The following is a 25,340-nucleotide window of genomic DNA, read 5'->3' as shown; positions in this document are numbered from 1 at the left end:
CTCGATTCTTTGCGTGGTGGAGCTGAAACGGGTCACATGCTTATTTCACAGATAAGAGGAAAGTTTTATTTTGATTCAAAGGTGGGTTTTCAATGTGTTCGATTCAGGCGCGGTTCCCATGTTTTTGCCCCTTGAATTTGCGTTAATGCCGTTTTTTGTGGGTTTTTTTTTTAGGCACCGACACACCGTCCTATAAGCTCTGTTTTAGCCCCAGCATCAAGGGGGGAGGGGGTGAAGCCCAAAAGATACCCAACCGTAACAAAATTTTTTATTTAGGGTTGGGTATCTTTTGGATTTTAACGATTCTGAGTCCGATTCTTCCTTCTGATTCCGGTTGTTATCGATTCTGATTCTTTGCGTGGTGGAGCTGAAACGGGTCACATGCTCATTTCACAAATAAGAGGAAAGTTTTATTTTGATTCAAAGGTTGGTTTGCAGTTTGACGGGGGCTTTTTCAACGTAAAATAAAGCCACGCTAGAGCACCGCTTACTGCGCTCCGTGGCTGCAACACAACAAGCGCCTGGTCTCTACGGAAACCAAAACTTGCGCATGTTAAATTTGGAATCCGTGATCAGATTTGAAACCAAAATCTTTGACTTTGACTGATTATGCGTTGAATTATGCGATCGCATAATCACGTTTCTCTGGAGGGACTGATTAATACAAGGAAACCAAAGATTCAAACAAATGGCTTTGACTTCAGAGCGTTAATGTCTCCATCGTAAAAGATACCCGACCTTAATGTTATTTAGGGTTGGGTATCTTTTGGATTTTAACAATTCAGATTCTTCTTTTTGATTCCGGTTCTCATCGATTCTCGATTCTGATTCTTTGAGTGGTGGAGCTGAAACGGTGAAAGTGCGGCATATTTGAAAAAAATGGGCCGATTTGCGATCGCATAATCTTGTTTTTCTGGAGGGACTGATTAATACAAGGAAACCAAAGATTCAAACAAATGGCTTTGACTTCAGAGTGTTAATGTCTCCATCGTATGGTATCGATTCAGGCGTGGTTCCATGTTTTTGTCTCTTTTAATTTGCGTTAATGCCTTTTTTTGTGGCTGTTTAGGCACCGGCACACCGTCCTATAAGCTCTGTTTTAGCCCAAAAGATTCCCAACCCTAACAAAAATGTTATTTTGGCGATGAATAAATAAATAAATCCCCCTGCGAAGAAGAGGAGCCTCCAGTTCATGGCGTGGTGGCGTGTCACCTTTTCGGTCTGCTCTCAGGCAGCTCCGTCTCGGCTCGGTGGCGCTCGCTCTCCTCCGTGGTTTCGGGCGAGCTGAGCAGCGTGGGCGTGATGGACAGGGACTGTCGGAAGAGCCCCGCGCTGCCCCTCCCGCTGCTCTGGCTGGCGTAGCTGGTCCTCCCTCCCTCCCGGGGATCAGCCTCCCCCCCTCTCCTCGCCAGCCGGTCTGGCGCCCGGTGAGGCTCCGCCTCCCGGGGGGGAAACGGGGCGTAGCACGGCGAGGGCCAGCTGATGCCCCGGGGCAGGTAGGACCGCACGGGACCCCTGCTGGGCTCCATTGGTCTCAGGCTGTCCCCTCTGGATCCTGGTCTCAGGCTGTCCCCTCTGGACCCGGGCCACTGCTGGTACTGGAGGACAGGAAACAGATTTATACTGTTCACAGGGTTCATACGCATTTTAACTAGTACTTTTTCATGACTTTTCTATTTCATGACTTTTCTGTTACTTTTCCATGACTTTTTCATTACTTTTTCCAGTACTTTTTCATGACTTTTTCATAATTTCCATAACTTTTCCATAACTTTTCCATGACTTTTCCATAACTTTTTCATGACTTTTCCATAACTTTTTCATGACTTTTCCATAACTTTTTCATAACTTTTCCATGACTTTTTCATGACTTTTTCATGACTTTTCAACTACTTTTTCATGACTTTTCCTTAACCTTTTCATGACTTTTTCATGACTTTTCCATGACTTTTCCATAACTTTTCCATGACTTTTCCATGACTTTTTCATGACTTTTTCATGACTTTTCCATGACTTTTCCATTACTTTTTCATAACTTTTCCATGACTTTTTCATAACTTTTCCATGACTTTTTCATGACTTTGCAACTACTTTTTCATGACTTTTCCATAACTTTTCCATGACTTTTTCATGACTTTGCAACTACTTTTTCATGACTTTTCCATAACTTTTCCATAACTTTTCCATGACTTTTCCATGACTTTTTCATGACTTTTTCATGACTTTTCCATGACTTTTCCATTACTTTTTCATAACTTTTCCATGACTTTTTCATAACTTTTCCATGACTTTGCAACTACTTTTTCATGACTTTTCCTTAACTTTTTCATGACTTTTCCATAACTTTTTCATGACTTTTCCATAACTTTTTCATGACTTTTCCATAACTTTTTCATAACTTTTCCATGACTTTTTCATGACTTTTCAACTACTTTTTCATGACTTTTCCTTAACCTTTTCATGACTTTTTCATGACTTTTCCATGACTTTTCCATAACTTTTCCATGACTTTTTCATGACTTTTTCATGACTTTTCCATGACTTTTCCATTACTTTTTCATAACTTTTCAATGACTTTTTCATAACTTTTCCATGACTTTTTCATGACTTTGCAACTACTTTTTCATGACTTTTCCTTAACTTTTTCATGACTTTTCCATGACTTTTCCATGACTTTCTCATGACTTTTTCATAACTTTTCCATGAATTTTTCATGACTTTTTCCATAACTTTTCCATGACTTTTTCATAACTTTTCCATAACTTGTTCAAGACTTTTCCATAACTTTTCTATGACTTTTCCATGACTTTTTCATGACTTTTTCAAGACTTTTCGGCAAATTTCCATGACTATGTGTTCCTGAAAATGTCAGTCGACATTCTACAATAAGAATACTAATCAGTGTTAAAGTTTACCCTCAGAGGTTTAACTATAAATTAATGATAATGTCTGTGGTTCATAGTGGGATTCTTAATATCTCTTAAGGTTAAGACGACCTGAAAATACATGTTTTAATCACATTATGCTGTGTTCAAAAAAACATTCCATGACTTTTCCAAAACTTTCTGGATCTTTTGATGTTTCCAAAACCTTTCCAGGCCTGGAATTTGCATTTTTCTAAATTCCATAACTTTTCCAGGTTTATTCAAAACGTATGAACCCTGTGTTCAGCAGCGCTGGAAGAAGTATTCAGAGCCTTTACTGCAGTAAAAGTACTTCTGTCTCTCCTTTCTTTCTGTCTCTCCTTTCTTCTGTCTCTCCTTTTTGTCTCTTTCATTCCTTCTTTCTGCCTTTCTTTCTCTCCTTTGTCTCTCTCTCTCTCCTTTCTTTCTTTCTTTCTTTCCTTTCCTTCTTTTTGTCTCTTTCTCTCCTTTATTTCTTTCTCTTTCTTTCTTTCCTTTCTTTCTGCCTTTCTCTCCTTTCTTTCCTTCTTTCTTTCTCTCCTTTCCTTCTTTTTGTCTCTGTCTTTCTCTTCTTTCTTCTGTCTCTCTTTCTGTTTGTCTGTTTCCTTCTTTCTGCCTTTCTTTCGCTCCTTTCTGTCTCTCTCTCTCTCCTTTCTTTCTCTCCTTTCCTTCTTTTTCTCCTTTCTTTCTGCCTTTCTTTCTCTCCTTTCTGTCTCTCTCTCCTTTCTTTCTGTCTTTCCTTCTCTCCTTTCTTTCCGTCTTTCCTTCTCTCCTTTCTTTCTGTCTCTTTCTTTCTCTCCTTTCCTTCTTTTTGTCTCTCTCTTTCTTTCTCGCCTTTCTTTCTGTCTCTTTCCTTCTGTCTCTTTCTTTTTCTCCTTTCTTTCGGCCTCCTTCTCTCCTTTCTGTCTCTCTCTCCTTTCTTTCTTTCTGTCTTTCCTTCTCCCCTTTCTTTCTGTCCTGTCCGTCTCTGTCCTTCTTTCTCTCCATTCTGTCTGTCTGTCTGTCTCTGTCTTTCTGTCCTTTCCTTCCCTCTTTCTCTCCAACCAGCGGTGTGTTTAATGGTCTCATCATCTCAGCTGTAGACTTGTAGCCGTTATATTGTCGGCTAGTTTACTTTAGAATCAAACATCAGATATTTATCAGATATTTATCACATTTTCTGACGTTTTATAGACCAAACTACTAATCCATTCATTCAGAAAACAATCCACAGAAAAAGAAAAAAAAGCGGCAGCCCTAAAACAAACTAAAACCAAAATGAAATATGAAAAGTTAAAACTCTAATAACCTTGATGGGGACGTATTTATGCTGCGCAGACCTCAGGGTTTCGTGATAAGTAGGAGACCACCTGGAGGATTCTGGGAAAACGGCGGCTTGTCGGCGTGGATCAGCGGGCTCCAGCATCGGAGACATGGAGGTTTGTCTGGGTGGGTACATGGCCTGAGTGAGGTAGGAAGGACTAGCTGAAGATCTCTGTGTGTGGTGAGGCCTCTCTAAGCTCCACACGCTCGGGGGGTGTCTGAACGGAACGTACTCTCTCCAGGATGGGCCCGGCCTGGGGAGGGAAGGGGGACTGCGACCCAAACTGTAGGACTTGAGTCTGACATCTGGGTTTGGGAACTCGTCCCAGTAACATTTCTCAGAAATATACGCCCTGGGGCTCTCGAAGTGCTCCCAGCGCTGCGAGCCTAAGCTGATGGATTTCTTTAGAAACGGGCGAGGCTGTCCCACACCCGAGAGGGTCCTACACGGGCCCACGCTTACGGACTTCTTTAGAAATGGCACGGGGGCTTGACAAATTCGCGACGCAATGTTATTAGTCCTTTGTCTCTGGGATTGCTCCGATAAAGACTCGCTACTGTCTGCAAAACTGCGCGAGTGTTTCGACACTATGTCCGCCATTCCTCGCGCCGCGCTGAGCAAAGTGTGAGCCGACCTCGAGCCGAGTCTGGATTCGGGTCTGTCCGTGCTTTTGTTCCCAACTCGAATCTGTGTTTTCTCGCTATAGAGCTGCTTGCTGGTTTTTTTTCGGACCGGGCGATGATGGTCTGGTGTCATCTGGAAATCTGACTCTGTGTGAAGAATCTCTAGTTTCCGGGTGTGTTTTACAGTTTGAGTGCGTTTCCCTCTTTTCCTGAACATGGACTTCCCAGTTTCTAGGAACTACATCCGGCTCAACCCCCGTAGATATTACTGGCTTTGCATCTGAACTTTGCCCAGCGTTGTCTGTGACTGTAGCGTCTTCCGCGGGCTCGTCGACGCTCATTTCAATGAAGCCCGGAAGGCTCAGGTATTCGAGAATTGCACTTGTCTGCAGAGGGGACATTTGGGGAGACGGAGCTGCAGGCTCGGCCTTAAAGGACCCGGACATCGCGGGGACCGAACATTGGGACTGGTCGCTTTCGACCTCTTCTACAAGCGTCAACGTTGAGATAGGGCTCGGGCTGTCAGAGAAGAGACATTTGTCGCTTCTCCTGGAGCGCGTTCGCACACCCTCTCTCTCTCTCTCGGAGTAAAACCCCGAACTGCGCTGTGTCTGAGTGTCTCCCTCTTTTCCTTTGGCCTTTGCCTCTACCTCATCATGTTCATAAGGTAAAGTAGGATAACTTGATGGACTGGGGTCCCGTGTGGCTGTGTAGTATTTTGCGGGCTGATTGTACGGCGCAGAGGCTGAACATTCGGGACCTCTGGCGGCTGAATCCCAGGGCTGAGTGCCGGCATAAGCGTATGAATGTCTGGACCTCGAAGCGGCGCCTTTGTCTTGGGCCTTTTCTCTTAATCCCTGCTCAGTCGGGGGACTCAACGACCTGGCTCTGTCTGGTGTTGTTAGACACAAGATAGGTGGACTTTTAGAGCTGACATCAGGGGAGAGCATAGGGAGCGAGGTGTTCTGTGTGACCGGAGAGCGGGATGAATCAACGCCAAAGGAGTTATCTGTGGTTTCCCTGCGCGCGTGATTGGGCGATGCCGTTTCCTGCGCAGGAATGAGGCTTGTGAGTGACGTAACCGGGCTAATGTCCCACTGTACGCGAGGCGTGGCGAGCCGATCCATGGGACTGCTTGTGTTCCCGAAGTAGCACGCTCTCCGATAGTCAGACACCCGATTGGTCTGACCTGGAGGCCTGTGTTTCTGTCTGATGGTGACATCTTGTGGCTTCCATACTGGCTCTTCCTCTGACTTGGGGGAATCATTTCGAGGGCATTTTGTTTTCTCGGAATGTTGTTGGAGTCTCCCGCGACCTCTTTGTTCGGCCGTATAGCTCTCCAGCTCCCTCTCCATTTCTTCCCTCTCCTTTGCCAGTTGCACACACTTGTTAATACTTTCCCTCTCCAGCTCGCTGTCAAGTTGCGAGACAACGGTGCTGTTATTAGTCAGCTGACTGTCCATCGGCTGGTAGCCCGGTCCGTCTCTGTCTCGGTCTCGATCCAGCAGCTTTGTTTTCCTCCCCAAACTCGAGAAGAGATCTTCAGTGTGGCCCGGCAAGCGATACCTCCTGAAAGAATCGCTGGGTTTTTTCTCACTGTTGTCCGAATAGAAGCTGGCTCTTTCCAACAGAGCCTCCGAGCACTGTTCGTCGTCAGAATAAAAGCAGCCGTGACGGGAGAAGTTTCTCGCCATGGCGCGCACTCTTCCAGGAGAGGAAGGAGGGCGGCTCAGCTCGGGGACGTCCACGGTGAGCGGAGAATTCCTCCTCTCGTCTTTCCCCGAGGTCAAGATACTCGACTTCGGGGAGTCCCTGAGTGATGTCTGGTTGCTCCCTGAGCCACCTGCCCCACCGTTACTTTGTAAGACCTCCTTTCTCAAGTTTTTCTTACTGGAGGGACTGGAACCCTTCAGCAGTGGCTGGACGATGAAGCGTCCGTCCGGGCCTCTGGAGATGGATTCCAGAGCAGTCGGCGAGGGGTCCTGGGAGCCCAGGTGGCTCTCAAAGAGCGTGTAATGCGGCGGCGGAGAGGAGTTGGACAGGAGTTGTTTCCGCTGGTTGTGGTACTCCCCGCGGCTGCCTTTATCGAAGGATGAGCGGTCCGACTGCGAGGAGGAGGAGTTGGCGAAGAAGGGAAGCGGCGAACACAGCTTCAGCTTGAGGACACTGTCTGGGCTGCGAGGAGGCGAGCGAGCTCTGAGAAAGACGAGAAAAATAATAATTATTATTATAATAATTAGACTAGACCTAAAAATGGCGTCAAAAAATAAGAAAAAGGTGCAACTTTCTGTACATGCATCAAAGTGATACATTAATTAAAAAACTTTTCCACAACTAGATACATATCATGGACTCTACGTTCAAATTCAAATGAAGGACTTTTTTTTTAGCAGTGGGGGCAGGTCCGAACACCCCCCATGAAACAGAACTGACCCTTTGCTGCAACACAAACTAATATATGTATTTACCTCTATTCACACACAATGAGGCATATTTTCAGTTGTGATTGAACTGTATTTTTTGAGTTACTATGTAGGCCTACTTTGATCTTGACATATAGGCTAAGCATTCTGTAGCAAATAACAATAAACCCCACTATTAATTACATTATCTTAATAATTGAACCGCTGAAACTTTTCCTGCAACGTTCTAAAACGGTTTCGTCTCGTTGCAAAATCTTTGGTCTGAACTGGGCTTTAGGGACACTTACTGTGGAGAAGATGAGCTCTTCTGGAGGGCAGACGGGAGATCTGAGATAAAGGTGAAGGAATTATTAAATTGTCAAACAACAAAGCACAGTTTGAATTGTCCAATCATTACCAAATGTATTTATCATAAACTCAGAAGTTAACAATTGCACTTTCTGCACAACAACAAAGAGTCAACAACAATTTTATATATTATATATATATTTATATATTATTATTTTATATATTTTATATATCGTAGCTTTTTGAACTTGTTTTTTTTGTGTTTTAATATTGTAACAGCTACTGTGTACCTTAGGTATTTTACAGTGCTGTTTATATTGTAGTTATCAATTCGCCATAGACTTGTTAATGTTTCTTCATGTTTGTATTTTATTGCTTCTTTTGCATCTTGGCCAGGGGACTACAGATGAAAAATAGCCTTTTGGCTAATTCTGGCTTTTTTAACCATGTTTGTTCATGTGTTTTATGAAATTGCACTGTCCCCTTCTAAATAAACCAATAAATCAAATCAATTACCTCTTTTTTTTGTGTGGAAAAAATGAAACCCTTTAAGTTTGAGTTTAGTTTATTTATGAAAGGGGACAGCGCAAATTAATAAAACACATGATTTCCCATGGGTTAAAAAAAGCCAGAATTAGCCAAAAGGCTATTTTTCATCTGTAGTCCCCGGCCTTCGGTGTTAAAAAGGCTTTTTTTTTTTTAAATAGAAAGAGACAAAAAAAAAACAACACAAGCAAAGCAAGACTTAGCACAAAACATCACTAAAAACAGAAAACAACAAGACAAATACACATACCTTTTCTTCTATTTTTGCGCCGACGCTCTCTCCTTTGACTCATGTAGCATGCTGTCACCAACGAGAGGATGATGGCCACGAACAGGAAGCACACTCCTCCTAACACTCCGGCCAACAGGGGCTGTGGGATGAACTCCAGGTAACTGGGGCGCACGGGGTAAACCTCCATCCCTGTAGGCAGGCCGGAGTCAACACAGTCAGTACATAGCGCTAGTTTGGACTCCTTGATAGAGGGTGACACAGGAATCAGTTGTCGCTCCCATCCCACCCCGAGCCCACGAAAATACTCCCGTCACATCCTGATCACGTGACTGTACGTGACGTGTGTGCAGCGTGTGTGTGTCTGTGTGTTTGCAGCGTGTGTGTGTGTTTGTGTGCGTAGCGTGTGTGTGTGTGCGTGTGTGCAGCGTGTGTGTCTGTGTGCAGCGTGTGTGTGTCTGTGTGTGCAGCGCGTGTGTGTGTCTGTGTGTGCAGCGCGTGTGTGTGTCTGTGTGTGCAGCGTGTGTGTGTGCAGCGTGTGTGTGTCTATGTGTGCAGCGTGTGTGTGTGCAGCGCGTGTGTGTCTGTGTATGCAGCGTATGTGTGTGTCTGTGTGTGCAGCGCGCGTGTGTGTCTGTGTGTGCAGCGCGTGTCTGTGCAGCGCGTGTGTGTCTGTGTGTGCAGCGTGTGTGTGTGCAGCGCGTGTGTCTGTGTATGCAGCGTATGTGTGTGTGTGTGTGTGCAGCGCGTGTGTGTCTGTGTGTGCAGAGCGCGTGTGTGTGTGTCTGTGCAGCGCGCGTGTGTGTCTGTGTGTGCAGCGTGTGTGTGTGCAGCGCGTGTGTGTGTGTGTGCAGCGTGTGTGTGCAGCGTGTGTGTCTGTGTGTGCAGCGTATGTGTGTGTGTCTGTGTGTGCAGCGCGTGTGTGTCTGTGTGTGCAGCGTGTGTGTGTGCAGCGCGTGTGTGTCTGTGTATGCAGTGTATGTGTGTGTCTGTGTGTGCAGCGCGTGTGTGTCTGTGTGCAGCAGTGTGTGTGTGTCTGTGTGTGCAGCGCGTGTGTCTGTGTGTGCAGCGTGTGTGTGTGTGTCTGTGCACCGCGCCCGCGTGTGTGTCTGTGTGTTTGCAGCGTGTGTGTGTTTGTGTGCGTAGCGTGTGTGTGTGTGCGTGTGTGCAGCGTGTGTAGTGTGTGTGTCTGTGTGTTTGCAGCGTGTGTCTGTGTGCAGCGTGTGTGTGTCTGTGTGCAGTGCGTGTGTGTGTCTGTGTGTTTGCAGCGTGTGTTTGTGTGCGTAGCGTGTGTGTGTGTGTGCAGCGTGTGTGTGTGATGTGTGCAGCGTGTGTTCGTGCAGCGCGTGTGTGTCTGTGTGTGCAGCGTGTGTGTGCAGCGCGTGTGTCTGTGTGCAGCGTGTGTGTGTGTGTGTCTGTGTGCAGCGTGTGTGTGTGCAGCGCGTGTGTGTCTGTGCGTGCAGTGTGTGTGTGTGTGTCTGTGTGTGTGTGTGCAGCGTGTGTGCAGCGTGTGTGTGTGTGTGCAGCGCGTGTGTCTGTGTGTGCAGCGTGTGCAGCGTGTGTGTGTGTGTGTGCAGCGCGTGTGTCTGTGTGTGCAGCGTGTGCAGCGTGTGTGTGTGTGTGTGCAGCGTGTGTGTGTGTGTCTGTGTGTGTGTGTGCAGCGTGTGTGTGTGTGTGTCTGTGTGTGTGTGTGCAGCGTGTGTGTGTGTGTCTGTGTGTGTGCGTGCAGCGTGTGTGTGTGTGAGTGTGCTGATGTTGTTGTGTGAATGCAGCGCTGCAGACCCATTGGTCTCTCACTACAGGGGGGGTTAGGGTTGGTTGACCATATTCCCAGTGTTCCCAGTGTTCCCAGTGTTCCCAATCAACAAACGTATTTGCAGTTGTAAGTGGTTCTCTTTTCTAAAACAAAATGCCTCGCAATCTTTGGGTGCACTCACCACATTGGTGAGTAATTTCTTAACCGAGAGAGTCCCGAATAATTGTCACCTTCTACTCCTTGACTCACTACTGATCAATACAAAGTCACTTACCTATTGTCGAGACATTGACAGACTGACTCGGTTCACTGAGCACTTTGTTGCTGTGAGACATCAGCCTCAGATCGTAACTGGAGTCCTGAGAGAAAGAAAGACGTTTGATTAAATAAAAACATGTATTCTTGTGATGAAAGTTTCACATCAAATATTTGCATTATACCGTATTGACCTGAATATTAAACAAGGGTTTTTCCCACTTTGAATATATCTGAAAGAGTAAGGTTGTCCTATATTCGGAGTCTAGACTTTTAAACGTAAAATACAGATCCACAACAGGTTGCGCCAAACAGCAGCAACCTGATTTGGTTTCAAAACGGCGAATTTCGACCAAAGGTGAGTGATTTTCATGTCTGCAAAAAGGCCGTCTTAAAAACGCCAACAGTCGAAGAAAAGCACACCGTGGTTCCCAAACCTCAGGCGGGGTAAATATGCGATTAATAAAAGGAAATGAGGGACTAGGGCCGGGCGATAAATCGATCAAAATAGTTACTACGAAGGAGCTTGACAGGTGTGCTACATTCAAGAGACCATGGGATGTTAATGTACGTTACTCAGCAACAGGTGGCTATAGAGGCAAGGTTGCACAATAACGTTAAAAATTATTTGAACTTTTAGCGAGGAACTAGAAGTGAATTACCTGTATGTGTGAAAACAGCTTTATCTTACGCATCCGTTTTGTTGTGGTTGAATATATATAATATATACTGTATATATATTATATGTTGAATATATAGCCACATGTGTGTGCGTGTGTGTATGAGTCAAAACTAAATAAAGTTAAAACTTGTTTCGGGAAAATGTATTTGTCATCTGCAGACTGATTTTAAGTAGGGGGAGAAAAAAATCGATTTAAATCTTAAAATTATTTTTTAATCTGGGATTTTTTTTTTTTAGGCCATATTGCCCAGCCCTACGAGGGACTACTTCCAAATAAAAATATCTCCTTTATTAGAACAAGATTTGTTCCTCATAAAGTCTTTTTATTTCAAAGGATGAGTCTTGACAAGGCGAGAGTGGTCTTATATCCGAGTTATCTTTGATACATTACCCTTAGCAGTCCTTCTACGAGTAGTTCGCTCTGATTGGCGCTGATGTTGCTGCTGAGGATGACCCACTGGCCCTGATCCCTGCGGGCCTGCAGCACGTAGCCCGTCAGCGGCGAGGACGGAGCCTCGGGAGGCGACCACTGCAGGAGAACGCCTCGGTCCGTCCGGTTGGCTGACAGGAGTACGGGAGGATCCAGGACTGGGAGAGATGTGTCGCCTGTAGGTTCTTCTGTTGGCAAAGCTGGAAAAAAGATCCAATAAAAATTTTAAATGGGGATACAAACTTACAGCGCAGGTGTGTTTAGGGCGTGTCCAAATCCACTTTTGCTAGTTTTACAGCACTAAAAAAGTGTCTGTGTGCCGAGCGCCTGGTCCTAAAGGGTTGTTCTCAGTGTCTTCATTAATCAGAGGGGTGTTTCGGGCGTAACATGCAATCAACCAATCAGAGATCATCTCCCATTCCCTTTAAAAGCCAGGCGCGTTTGGACCTTGGAGCATTGCTGTTATGATGGAGGATTTGCACCGTAATATTTTTTTTAGTAATCTTCTGCATGTGTGTGTGTGTGTGTGTGTGTGTGTGTGTGTCCCTGTGTGTGTAACAAGCATAGTGTGTGCGCGCTGTGCACGAGCCAATAGGAGCATTTTACTAATGCTCTGTTAAAATAACAATGAAATGCTGCGTTATTGACTTTAGACCAGGTTTTTGTTGGTCAATGGTGCCATCACTTCCCGCTGCCTCAAGATAGCAATACTCCCAGAATGCACCTGAACACACCTCCCTGTAAGACCGGCACGCCCAGAATGCACCTGAACACACCTCCCTATAAGACCGGCACGACCAGAATGCACCTGGACACACCTCCCTGTAAGACCAGCACGCCCAGAATGCACCTGAACACACCTCCCTGTAAGACCAGCACACCCAGAATGCACCTGAACACACCTCCCTGTAAGACCAGCACACCCAGAATGCACCTGAACACACCTCCCTGTAAGACCAGCACGCCCAAGAGCCACAGATGGGTGCAGGTGCATTCGCTATTTAAACGACATGGGCGCTGGACGGGAAACTGACAACTGTGTCAGTCTTAAACTAGCAAAGACTCTTGGGTCGGGCTCCGCGCTGCGGCTCTGAAATGTGATTTTTTAAAAACATTTTATGCACGAAATACTGAAATGCAGATTCGGTCTTCATTTTAGATCGACGTTCAGTTTAAAAGATTTTCTGGAGTTTTCCAGAGGCTGATTTGCATGAGGTAGCCTGGACCTTAAGTTTATGCGAATGAGGAGCGGGCAATTCGACACCTTACCTCTTGAAACTCGCCGCAATGCTCCCAGAATGCTTTGCGCAGCTGCTTTTTTTTATAGACAATGAAAGGAAAGAGAGCCGATGACGCTCGCTGTGAACACATACCGTTAGAGAGAGCGTGAGGAAAAACTCCAACCAGAATATAAGTTCACTTGTACAAACCTTGTGTTCGCACAGAAACAATTTCACTGAAAGGTCCAGAGCCGAGTTTATTCTGAGGTAGCACGCTGAACTGATAGCCAGTGCCAGCGAGCAGCCCGGTCACCAGGAGGTAGTTTTTGGATGTCGGCACAGGCAAAGACGCCCATTCGTGTTTCCCTCTGGATGCCTGTTTGACCCTAGAGGGGGAAAAAAAAATGAGAAAACAGCCGAAATAAAGACTTTTGTTCCTGATTGTTGTTGGTCAGTGTAACGCTCATCAGTTCAATTTTCTAAGCATAAAACGGACATTTGGAAAAACAGAAAAATGGGTTCCAATATCCAAGGTTTCATTTTTTTCCCGCCTTGACAAATTAAAAAATTGGATCTTTAAACTGTTTTTCCAATTTTCTGTTTTTTTATTCAGAGGATCAGAAATTGAGAAAATTACAAAATTGCATCCGAGCTCCAATTATTCATAATACTGCCGTGGTATTCGCTCCCTCGTTCCACCTAGCTACACTGACCCCAAAGTTTATCAGTTTGTTTGGTTTTTGGTCCATATTTAGTTAATAACCTGCATATTCTGCAAAGTAAAGGAAGAGAATACCATGGCAGTATTATGAATAATTGGAGCTCAGATTTAGTAATTTAGTAATTTTCTCAATTTCTGATCCTTTGAATAAAAAAAACAAAAAACTGGAAAACCAGTTTAAAGATCCAATTTTTTAATTTTCAAGGTGGAAAAAAAAATGAAAAATTTGATATTTGAACCCATTTTTCTGTTTTTCCAAATGTCTGTTTGTGCTTAGAAAATTGAACTGATAAGCGTTACACTGACCCAGTTGTTGACGGCTGAGGACTGTTTGTTTACTCACCATACGGTGAACTTCTGGGTGTATCCCCCGTCAAAGCCAGGCACCCAGGACACATTGGCCTGGTTCATCTCTGTGATGACGGATACTAAGGACACAACATGGGGACTGGTGCCTGAAGAACAGAAGAAAATGTCTGTAACAGTTCTGTAAGTTTGACAATATCAGTCCCTCCGAATAAACGTGATTATGTGATTGCATAATTCAATGCAAAATCATAGCGCATATTTTCAAACATGCTGCACTTTTGCCGCATAAATTGCAGATTTCCGCGCAAAAATACGGGGCTCGCATGATTTCATAATCCCCGTATTTTCGCTGCAAAAAAAGTCCCATAATATATGTTAGCAGAAAGTTGAAAAATGTTGTGTTTACTTCACACAAGAGCAGCAATTTTCCTGTTGCCATGGGAACGTTATGAAGTGACGTAATTATGTCATTATATCACTTGTTTTTTCTCTTTTTCATCAAACACCTGTTTTTGCAAGTTCCTGCTATTTCATCTCATAAAATTGCATAAATATCATATAGAGCATATTCCATCGCATTTTTTAAGAAAACGTGCCGCATAATCAAGGATTTTTGCCCCGCAACAATCACAAAAAAACCTTAAAAAATATGCATGAATACATTCAGGTTAAGGCTACATCTTCACTACTACGTTTTGGTTTACAAACTAATATCTTTTGCCAGGGCTGTAGTCAAGACCACCTTTGTCGAGTCCAAGACAAGTCCAAGACCACGACTAGTCGAGTCCAAGTCAAGACCAAGTCCAGAGAGGTTCGAGTCCAAGACAAGACCGAGTCCAAAAAGGTTCAGGTCCGAGTCAGCACCGAGTCCAGGACAGGAAAAAAAAAAGTCTAATGCATCCCTGACATTATCAGTCATTTGGGGTTATTATTTGTTGGTTTAAAAGCAAAAACAGTGTCACAACACCCAGGATTTTTAAGTAAAGACATTCCCCTTGAAATCATATAATCTAATCTAAAGAAAACAGAATGATGATATATGGTGATAGATGCAGAGCGTGCCCTGCGAAGATAACCTCTAGTGTGTGATTGGTTATTAGATGGCCAGTGTTTCACTTTCCCTCCAATATTATTATGTTCCTAGTAAACAAACATAGGTAGCGGCGAAAACGTTGTATGGGAACATAGTAAAGAGTAAAGACACCTGGATTCGGTCGAGACCAAAAGCCATATTTGGCAAGACCAGTGGCCGAGACCAAGACAAGTCCGAGTCCGAATACCAGCGAGTCCGAGACAAGTCCGAGACCATAGAAAAACGGACTTGAGTCCGGACTCGAGTACTACAGCCCTGTCTTTTGCTACGTTTACGCCTCACGTCCTCACTGCTGCGGCGTTTCCGAGCATCTAAAACAGAGACATTTGGAAACACTGCCGCCCCCTTTTTGGTTTGAAAACTCTGGGGTTGCTCTGTAGTCTGGACGGAGACAGACTTATCAGTTAGTTAGTTAGCTTACAGACCTCTCAGTAACAGTTCCACCTCGTCCTCGCTCCAAGATTATAAATCCCTGCTCTTACTTTTCACCGTTGTTGCTCTTTCTCCAAAGTAGTTTCTGTATTTTCAACTTCTACATCTCTGATTTTCAACCGCAGAGTAACGTTAGACCGCTGGTTATCAAACTTTTTTCAACAATGTACCCCCTTTTGAATTGTTTCTTTAAGGCAAGTACCCCCCCTAACCAGCGCTAATCATTTTCAGTAGAAAAATAAAAAAAGTCTACATAAACAGGAACAGTACAGCGCTGTCAGCGATAGATTTACTAAACAACAGCCTTGGACCTGAAAAAACACATTTAACTCTTGTGTGGTGTATAGAGCGTGTATAGAGTATTTCCACCAGGCTCCATGTAAATAATCAGGACTTTTAGCGTGTATAGAGCCAGCATATCTCCACCAGGCTCCATGTAAATAATCAGGACTTTTAGCGTGTATAGAGCCAGCATATCTCCACCAGACTCCATGTAAATAATCAGGACTTTTAGCGTGTATAGAGCCAGCATATCTCCACTAGGCTCCATGTAAATAATCAGGACTTTTAGCGTGTATAGAGCCAGCATATCTCCACCAGACTCCATGTAAATAATCAGGACTTTTAGCGTGTATAGAGCCAGCATATCTCCACCAGACTCCATGTAAATACTTCAGAACTTTTAGAGTGTATAGAGCCAGGATATCTCCACCAGACTCCATGTAAATAATCAGGACTTTTAGCGTGTATAGAGCCAGCATATTTCCACCAGACTCCATGTAAATAATCAGGACTTTTAGCGTGTATAGAGCCAGCATATCTCCACCAGACTCCATGTAAATAATCAGGACTTTTAGAGTGTATAGAGCCAGCATATCTCCACCAGACTCCAAGTAAATAATCAGGACTTTTAGCGTGTATAGAGCCAGCATATCTCCACCAGACTCCATGCAAATAATCAGGACTTTAAGCATGTATAGAGCCAGCATATCTCCACCAGACTCCATGCAAATAATCAGGACTTTAAGCATGTATAGAGCCAGCATATTTCCACCAGACTCCATGTAAATAATCAGGACTTTTAGCGTGTATAGGGCCAGCATATGTCCACATGTAAATGGGTGAATTAAGGGTTTATTTCAACCAAACCAGAGTGGTGATTGTTGGGACAGTGGAAAGATGAACCAAGACGGCTTTTTGTGTGGATTGTTTTAGTCTCAAAAAGTCGCTCAAAAATAAAAATAAAAAAAACATAGTAGTGTAGATGTCGCCAAAGTGTCACGTATCAACATATATCAGTTTGCAGAAATTAAAGTTGGCCCACTCACCCAGCACCATGATCACAGTGCCTGCACTGACAGTCGCTACTCGGTTAGTGGCCAAGCACTCCCAACCCCCTTGGTGATCTTTACTGAGCGGCTGCAGCAGCAGTGAGCCGTTAGCCAGCACAGTGTACTGGGAGCGAGGAGACGGCCCAATCTGTGAGGAAGGATAGCAACAGGGTAAATAAAGCTTGAGTAAGACAATGTTTGTGCAGCGCCTAGGGCTGGGCGATAGGGAGAAAATCAGATAGCACGATATTCCTGACCAAATACCTCAATATCGATATTGCGGCGATATTCTAGGGTTGACAATTGGTGCTTTAACAAAATATCTTCACACTTAGATTTTAGATAAATAATCGTCAGTAATGTGGACATAATGTCTAAGAGGGGAAAAAGGCAAATAACAGAACAGCTAGAACAGTCTGGTAAGTTCAGAAAATGACATCACTTTACTGTTATGCAGCCTTTAAAGCCCGGAAAAGACAAAACGTGTGTCATATCACGATATTAAAGGTGCTCTAAGTGATGTGATGCGTTTTTTAGGCTACAACATTTTTCGTCACACACAGCAAACATCTCCTCACTATCTGCTAGCTGCCTGTCCCCTGAACACACTGTAAAAAATATCTCCTCACTATCTGCTAGCTGCCTGTCCCCTGAACACACTGTAAAAAATATCTCCTCACTATCTGCTATTTAGGCTACAACAAAAATGTTGTAGCCTAAAAAATGCGTCACATCACTTAGAGCACCTTTAAGATATCCAAAATCTAAGACGATATCTAGTCTCATATCACAATATTGATATAATATTGATATATATTGCCCAGCATCTCCTGTACCTTGCTCCATGTAATGTTTGGAGCGGGGTCTCCAATGGCTTCACAGGGGACGATCAAGTCTCTGCCCACCTCCTGGAGATACTCGGCTCGGGGAGCCACTCGGAAAGATGGAGGGTCCTGAAGGAGGGAGAGAGCCTTTTACTCGTGCCCATGAATAACTGTGTTCACTCGTAGGAAAAGGGTTTTCTCTGTAACTGAAGTTAAGAACGCCAGACTCACCTGCAAAATGACTTTGGTGGGTTCAGACTTTCCCATGGTGCCGTAGCTGTTGTAGGCCGTACACGTGTACATGCCTACTGCGTTGTCGTTGGCTGTTGCTATAAAAACTGAGCCCTCGGAGTTAACTATCCAACCTGGTAACTGGACAAGGTCAAAAAGAGATAAAACATGATCCACAGCGATTTAAAAAGCACGTGTGCAGTTTGTGACAATTATTTTTTTTTTGTGGCATGTTGTTATTTCCGTGCTGCGTAGCTTACGTTGTCAAGATTCAAACTGTTTCCGTCTTTGGTCCAGTTGACGTACAGCACCGGGGGATCAGCCTGAACAGGGCAGGTAATAACCCCCTCCATGCCCGCAGGCAAGTACGTTTCCCGGGACATTCTGACCACGCGTGCAGGGTCTGAGATGGAGGAAGAGAAATTGGTCACAAAAAGTTACTTCAAAAGGTAATTTCTGTATTTTCTTTTTAGCCTGGAGTAAGATCCTTTTAGTTTAACATGAAACAGTCCAAAAATCACCATCACCAAACTCCACCAGACTCCATGTAAATAATCAAGACTTTTAGTGTGTATAGAGCCAGCATATCTCCACCAGACTCCATGTAAATAATCAAGACTTTTAGCGTGTATAGAGCCAGCATATCTCCACCAGACTCCATGTAAATAATCAGGACTTTTAGCGTGTATAGAGCCAGCATATCTCCACCAGACTCTATGTAAATAATCAAGACTTTTAGTGTGTATAGAGTTAGCATATCTCCACCAGACTCCATGTAAATAATCAAGACTTTTAGTGTGTATAGAGCCAGCATATCTCCACCAGACTCCATGTAAATAATCAAGACTTTTAGCGTGTATAGAGCCAGCATATCTCCACCAGACTCCATGTAAATAATCAGGACTTTTAGCGTGTATAGAGCCAGCATATCTCCACCAGACTCCATGTAAATAATCAGGACTTTTAGCGTGTATAGAGCCAGCATATATCCACCAGACTCCATGTAAATAATCAGGACTTTTAGCGTGTATAGAGCCAGCATATATCCACCAGACTAGGGTTGGGCATCGAGAACCGATTCCTAATCGGAATCATTTCAAAAATTACGATTCCATCGGAATCGTTTCTTTATTGGAATCGTTTTGGAATCGTTTGGAGGATTTGGTTTCAAATCCGACCATCACTTCCCAATTTAACATGCGCAAGTTTGGGTTTCTGTAGCAGCGAGGTGCTTGTTGCATTTGAGCCATGGAGCACAGTAAGCGGCGCTCTAGTCTGGCTTTATTTTACATTGAAAAAGCGGTAAAACTGCAAACCACCATTGAATCAAAATAAAACTTTCCTCTTATTTGTGAAAATAGGCATGTGACCTGTTTCAACTCCGCCACTCAAAGAATCGGAATCGAGAATCGATAAGAACCGGAATCGAAAGGAAGAATCTAAACTGGAATCAGAATCCTTAAAATCCAAACGATGCCCAACCCTACACCAGACTCCATGTAAATAATCAGGACTTTTAGCGAGTATAAAGCCAGCATATCTCCACCAGACTCCATGTAAATAATCAGGACTTTTAGCGTGTATAGAGCCAGCATATCTCCACCAGACTCCATGTAAATAATCACGATATTTAGCGTGTATAGAGCCAGCATATCTCCACCAGACTCCATGTAAATAATCAGGACTTTTAGCGTGTATAGAGCCAGCATATCTCCACCAGACTCCATGTAAATAATCAGGACTTTTAGCGTGTATAGAGCCAGCATATCTCCACATGTAAATGGGTGAATTAAGGGTTTATTTCAACCAAACCAGAGTGGTGATTGTTGGAACAGTGGAAAGATGAACCAAGACGGCTTTTGGTAGTTTTATTTAGTTTCTGTCCACTTTGAATGAAGTGTGTTTTACGATGATAAAAGTCCTGATTATTTACATGGAGTCTGGTGGAGTTTGGTGGGTAGCCATTTCAAGGTTTTTTTCCAGGTTGAAAAATATAAAAATACCAAAGTTACCCTTTTAAAAAGGTTCTTGCCCAGGGAGAAACTGCAGAGAGAAACTGAAGCCTTCTGCAACCCTGAGCACGGTTAGGATTATGAAATATGATGTAGAGCAGAGTACACCCTTACGTTTCACTTTCAGGTGTGCAGAGGCTGAGGGTGGGGTGAGTAACCCGTTAGTCGGGATACAGGTGTAGTTGCCAGCATCCTCTGGGATGAGATTAGGGATGAGAAGTGTTCCATCCACCAAAACCTTCACTCTGGACTTCAGGGACCTGAAGCCAAAAGATACAAAACATAATGCAATTTAAAAAGTGATCAAATTGACATGAAAACAACACTCACTGTAGTGACAATACACATGGATTGTTTTAGGAGTTTAATTATCAGAGCATGGAAAATAAAACAGTCATCTACACCTTAATCTCTTTTGTTTTAGGTTTATGTATTAGGAAGGGAGGGAGGGAGATTTCCATTGCGGAAAATAAGGTTATCAAGCAATTAATGGCAGCCCTTAAAAACGTTTCTCTCTCTCTCTCTCTCTGCCTGTCTGTCTGTCTCTTTCTTTGTCTCTCTCTCTCTCTGTCTGTCTGTCAGTCTATCTCTCTCTGTCTGTGTCTGTCTCTCTCTCTTTCTGTCTTTGTCTCTCTCTCTGTCTGTCTGTCTCTCTGTCTGTCTGTCTCTCTGTCTGTGTCTGATGTCCTTTTACGATGTTTTGAGCACTTTTACGATGTTTTGGGCACTTTTTACGATGGTTTTGGGCACTTTTTACGATGTTTTGGGCACTTTTTCAGAAAATTTCGACACTCTTTCTGCCCTTTTCCAACTGTTTTGATGCTTTTTTCCAACGTATCTGTCGCTGGCTGAGGAACTTTTTTGCCAAACTTTTTTAGGGCTTTATGAGGCCTGAAATATAATTGAGAAGACTACAGTATATGATAATTGCAAGAATACAGTCAAAATATTTGACTTTTTCTCTTAAATAAAAGCATATCAATAAACTCTACATCTGGCCCTTGATGGGATTCTCATTTTTCCAGTGTGGCCCTCTGGGAAACTGAGTAGTCTTAGCTGCTGGCTAAGACAAACCATCCCCCCCTCTCTCTACAAGACACAGGAGGAAAAACTGATACTGACTTGTGTCTTTTTAATGTCAGGAATATTATTAATGTTATTGACATTTTAGATTTGTTTTCTGTGAGTTTATATAATGTCTTTGCTGTTGTAAACTTTACTGTTGCTGCTCTAGAAACATTTAGCAGTTAGTGATAACGATACCCATCCCTGTACAAATAAATAATCTAATATAAATATGTCTTATCCATCCATCCATCCATCTTCGTCCGCTTATCCGGTGTCGGGTCGCGGGGGGAGCAGCTCCAGCAGGGGACCCCAAACTTCCCTTTCCCGAGCAACATTAACCAGCTCCGACTGGGGGATCCCGAGGCGTTCCCAGGCCAGGTTGGAGATATAATCCCTCCACCTAGTCCTGGGTCTTCCCCGAGGCCTCCTCCCAGCTGGACGTGCCTGGAACACCTCCCTAGGGGGCGCCCAGGGGCATCCTTACCAGATGCCCGAACCACCTCAACTGGCTCCTTTCGACGCAAAGGAGCAGCGGCTCTACTCCGAGCTCCTCACGGATGACTGAGCTTCTCACCCTATCTCTAAGGGAGACGCCAGCCACCCTCCTGAGGAAACCCATTTCAGCCGCTTGTACCCTGGATCTTGTTCTTTCGGTCATGACCCAGCCTTCATGACCATAGGTGAGGTAGGAACGAAAACTGACCCCGGTAGATCGAGAGCTTTGCCTTCTGGCTCAGCTCTCTTTTCGTCCACAACGGTGCGATAGATTGAATGCAATACCGCACCCGCTGCGCCGATTCTCCGACCAATCTCCCGCTCCATTGTCCCCTCACTCGCGAACAAAACCCCAAGGTACTTGAACTCCTTCACTTGGGGTAAGGACTCATTCCCTACCTGGAGAAGGCATTCCATCGGTTTCCTGCTGAGAACCATGGCCTCCGATTTAGAGGTGCTGATCCTCATCCCAACCGCTTCACACTCGGTTGCGAACCGATCCAGTGAGTGCTGAAGGTCGCAGGCCGATGATGCCATCAGGACCACATCATCTGCAAAGAGCAGCGATGAGATCCCCAGCCCACCAAACTGCAACCCCTCCCCACCCCGACTACGCCTCGATATCCTGTCCATAAATATTACAAACAGGATTGGTGACAAAGCGCAGCCCTGGCGGAGGCCAACCCTCACCTGAAACGAGTCCGACTTACTACCGAGAACCCGGACACAGCTCTCACTTTGGTCATACAGAGATTGGATGGCCCTGGTAGAACCCCCTCACCCCATACTCCGCAGCACCTCCCACAGTATCTCCCGGGGACCCGGTCATACGCCTTCTCCAAATCCACAAAACACATGTAGACCGGTTGGGCATACTCCCAGGCTCCCTCCAGGATCCTTGCGAGTGAAGAGCTGGTCCGTTGTTCCACGACCAGGACGGAATCCGCATTGTTCCTCCTCAACCCGAGGTTCGACTATCGGCCGAACCCTCCTTTCCAGCACCTTGGAGTAGACTTTACCAGGGAGGCTGAGAAGTGTGATACCCCTATAATTGGCACACACCCTCTGGTCCCCCTTTTTAAAAAGAGGAACCACCACCCCAGTCTGCCACTCCTTATGTCTTATAAATAATCTAATTGTAACTGATTGTATTCGGAGCATGCTTTGGAAAAATGCTGATTGATCCATTGTGTATATTTGAAGCTTCCCTTTAAACATTCTTCCCAGTATTGTATTGAGGTAAATAGGGATATTGATTGTGATGTTTTAGAGTCAATCAACTCACTCAATGTGGTAGACATTCTGTCCTTGTTTCAGCCACTCGTACGTGAGGTTAGAAGGGTAGGCGTCAGCCTGACACTGCAGAACTGCATCCTGGGACATGTTGAGAGTGGTGTCCTCTGGGGAGATGATGATGATCGGGGGTCCTGGAAGAAAGCAACAACACGTGACGATGTTAATATTGTTAATATTGTGTTTATAAAGTGATTCAGTCAGTCGTGAAGATTAAAAAAGGCCAGTGGTGACTGTTGGTTGGTTAAATCGGTGTTACGGCGCGGGGTGGCCTGTAGGTGGCAGCATCGACTCTGAAAAGGATTGTCAGCACAGATACATCGTAACGGTTAAAACAGGGAGCAGAAGAGAGTTTATTCTGGATAGAAAACATATGCGGGACACACACACACACACACACACACACACACACACACACACACACACACACACACACACACACACACACACACACACACACACACACACACACACACACACACACACACACACACACACACACATTATTTTCAAAAACACCAACTGTGTGTCTTGTACACCTGAAGATCTTAGAACATGCTGAACATCAGATGAGCAGGGATCCTTTCTCTCCCTGATGATGAACTAGTCTGGATCAACAGAAGGACATTTCCAGGATTAAGATTCACTCACATACAGCGCGCTGTGCTTCATCCCTCACCTTCTGCTATCTGTAATCTAAACTTCGTTCTCTTCGGGAAACAATAAATTCCGACCCAGCGATCTACACGCTGAAAATGTCAAGTTTAGAAGATTTAGACGGTGCAACAAGTCAGGTCTGCTCGGTTCTTTCAGGGAATGATTGTAAAGATTTAAAAAGAATATGTTTAGGTCATTTCCTCTCTAACTGGGAGCTTTTGGGACCGATCGGTGGGATTGCTGTGGACAAAGTACACACAGAGAGCTAATGAGATATTTACACACACACGCACGCACGCACGCACACACACACACACACACACACCGAACAGACACACAAACATCGAACAGACACACACACACACACACTGAACAGACACACAAACATCGAACAGACACACACAGACACTGAACAGACACACACAGTCACACACACACACCCACACACAAACACCGAACACACACACACAGACACTGAACAGACACACACAGTCACACACACACACCCACACACAAACACCGAACACACACACACACGCACACACACACACACACACTGAACAGACAAACACACACACCCAGACACAGACACACAAAAATACCGCTAACACACACACACACACACACACACACACACACACACACACACACACACACACCGACAAACAACCCAGAGCGTTTTTTTTTACTTCTCCTATCCCAGAATGCATCTGTGGTGTAGCCACAGACTTGTACTCCACAGTGCTGTGGAGATAGAGCCGGCGATGACAGACCAATGATTGACAGCTCAACACTGACCTTTGACCTGCAGCTGCATCGAGTGGGTCAGGTTCCCCTCGGAGTTGGACACGTGACATTTGTACACTCCTGAAAAATTCCTGGTGACGGCGGCCACAGACAAGGTACCATTGAGCACCTAAAAGGGGGTCGAAAGGTGAAGAGAGAGAGGATCAAAGAGAGAGAGGATCAAAGAGAGAGAGAGACAGGGAGGAAGAGAGAAGTTGGCTGTCATGGAAACTAGGGCTGTCCTCGACTAAAGAAATTCTTAGTCGACTAACACTTATAGGATTTTGTCGACTAATCGATAAGTTGATTTAATTGACAGAGCTGGTTAAGACTAGAAAAGCACAATATAAATGTAGTTAATTAACCATCTGTAAAACTGAGTTTCTCCACAATTAATCCTGCAAAAGCACCACTTTAAATCTTGTGTTTACCATAAATGTGCTCAGAAGTTTCTTGGAAATGAGTAATTAAGCATGAATAAGCATAAAAAATGACTAATCGACTAAAGAAATCTTAGTCGACTAAGACCAAAACGACCGATTAGTCGACTAATCGACTAAGAGGTGGCAGCCCTAATGGAAAGGACAACAAAGAACAAAAAGAACACCCAAAGCTACGACTTGTACAGAAAATGCTAATTAAAAAAAACAGTATTTAAGTAAATTACTGCAAATGCCATCTGTTAATCCAGCTCACTTTTATTTTTTCATGCTTCTCAATCCGGCTCTCATCTTTATGCCAAACGACGGTTGGCCGAGGGTTGCCGTGGGCGCCACAGCTGAGCGTCAGCGAGTCTCCGAGCAGGACCTCCACGAAGGTCGGTGGCGTCTTGATAAACACAGGTGGAGCTAGAACAAAGACACACGCATTAACTATTTATCTCTATTTACATTTTTTTTTTTAAATATGGGACATATGGGACCATCAGAGGACTGACTTCACTCTTGAGCACTACATGCAGACTTTACAGGGGACAACTTCTCGATGAACCTGTGGTTCTTGGTTCATCTAGACCAGCTGGTCTAGAACCTGTGGTTCTTGGTTCATCTAGGCCAGCTGGTCTAGAACCTGTGGTTCTTGGTTCATCTAGGCCAGCTGGTCTAGAACCTGTGGTTCTTGGTTCATCTAGGCCAGCTGGTCTAGAACCTGTGGTTCTTGGTTCATCTAGACCAGCTGGTCTAGAACCTGTGGTTCTTGGTTCATCTAGACCAGCTGGTCTAGAACCTGTGGTTCTTGGTTCATCTAGACCAGCTGGTCTAGAACCTGTGGTTCTTGGTTCATCTAGACCAGCTGGTCTAGAACCTGTGGTTCTTGGTTCATCTAGGCCAGCTGGTCTAGAACCTGTGGTTCTTGGTTCTTCTAGACCAGCTGGTCTAGAACCTGTGGTTCTTGGTTCTTCTAGACCAGCTGGTCTAGAACCTGTGGTTCTT

The 25,340-nt window shown here is 44.6% G+C and overlaps 1 protein-coding gene across 1 annotated transcript in view; it reads right to left on the bottom strand.

Moving 5' to 3' along the window:
* Positions 1 to 1,208: 1,208 nt before the first annotated feature.
* The window catches only part of igsf9b (immunoglobulin superfamily, member 9b), an 86,431-nt gene continuing 62,299 nt past the window's right edge, over positions 1,209 to 25,340 (bottom strand). Inside the window, exons 6-22 of the mRNA XM_028579209.1 lie at positions 24,607 to 24,758; positions 23,923 to 24,040; positions 22,460 to 22,601; positions 19,726 to 19,871; positions 17,860 to 18,002; positions 17,600 to 17,740; positions 17,381 to 17,497; positions 16,542 to 16,692; positions 13,723 to 13,834; positions 12,869 to 13,044; positions 11,400 to 11,638; positions 10,346 to 10,430; positions 8,337 to 8,507; positions 7,540 to 7,579; positions 5,014 to 7,025; positions 4,192 to 4,970; positions 1,209 to 1,598 (exon numbers count right to left, since the gene is read on the bottom strand). Coding sequence (XP_028435010.1) covers positions 1,209 to 1,598; positions 4,192 to 4,970; positions 5,014 to 7,025; positions 7,540 to 7,579; positions 8,337 to 8,507; positions 10,346 to 10,430; positions 11,400 to 11,638; positions 12,869 to 13,044; positions 13,723 to 13,834; positions 16,542 to 16,692; positions 17,381 to 17,497; positions 17,600 to 17,740; positions 17,860 to 18,002; positions 19,726 to 19,871; positions 22,460 to 22,601; positions 23,923 to 24,040; positions 24,607 to 24,758 — 5,114 coding nt within the window. The remainder of the gene's footprint in view (positions 1,599 to 4,191; positions 4,971 to 5,013; positions 7,026 to 7,539; positions 7,580 to 8,336; positions 8,508 to 10,345; positions 10,431 to 11,399; positions 11,639 to 12,868; positions 13,045 to 13,722; positions 13,835 to 16,541; positions 16,693 to 17,380; positions 17,498 to 17,599; positions 17,741 to 17,859; positions 18,003 to 19,725; positions 19,872 to 22,459; positions 22,602 to 23,922; positions 24,041 to 24,606; positions 24,759 to 25,340) is intronic.

The sequence above is a fragment of the Perca flavescens genome, chromosome 5 (assembly GCF_004354835.1).
Source record: "Perca flavescens isolate YP-PL-M2 chromosome 5, PFLA_1.0, whole genome shotgun sequence".
In the NCBI taxonomy this organism is placed as follows: Eukaryota; Metazoa; Chordata; class Actinopteri; order Perciformes; family Percidae; genus Perca; species Perca flavescens.
Note: the sequence above shows the minus strand (reverse complement) of the source record. Positions and strands in the feature narration are given on the sequence as shown.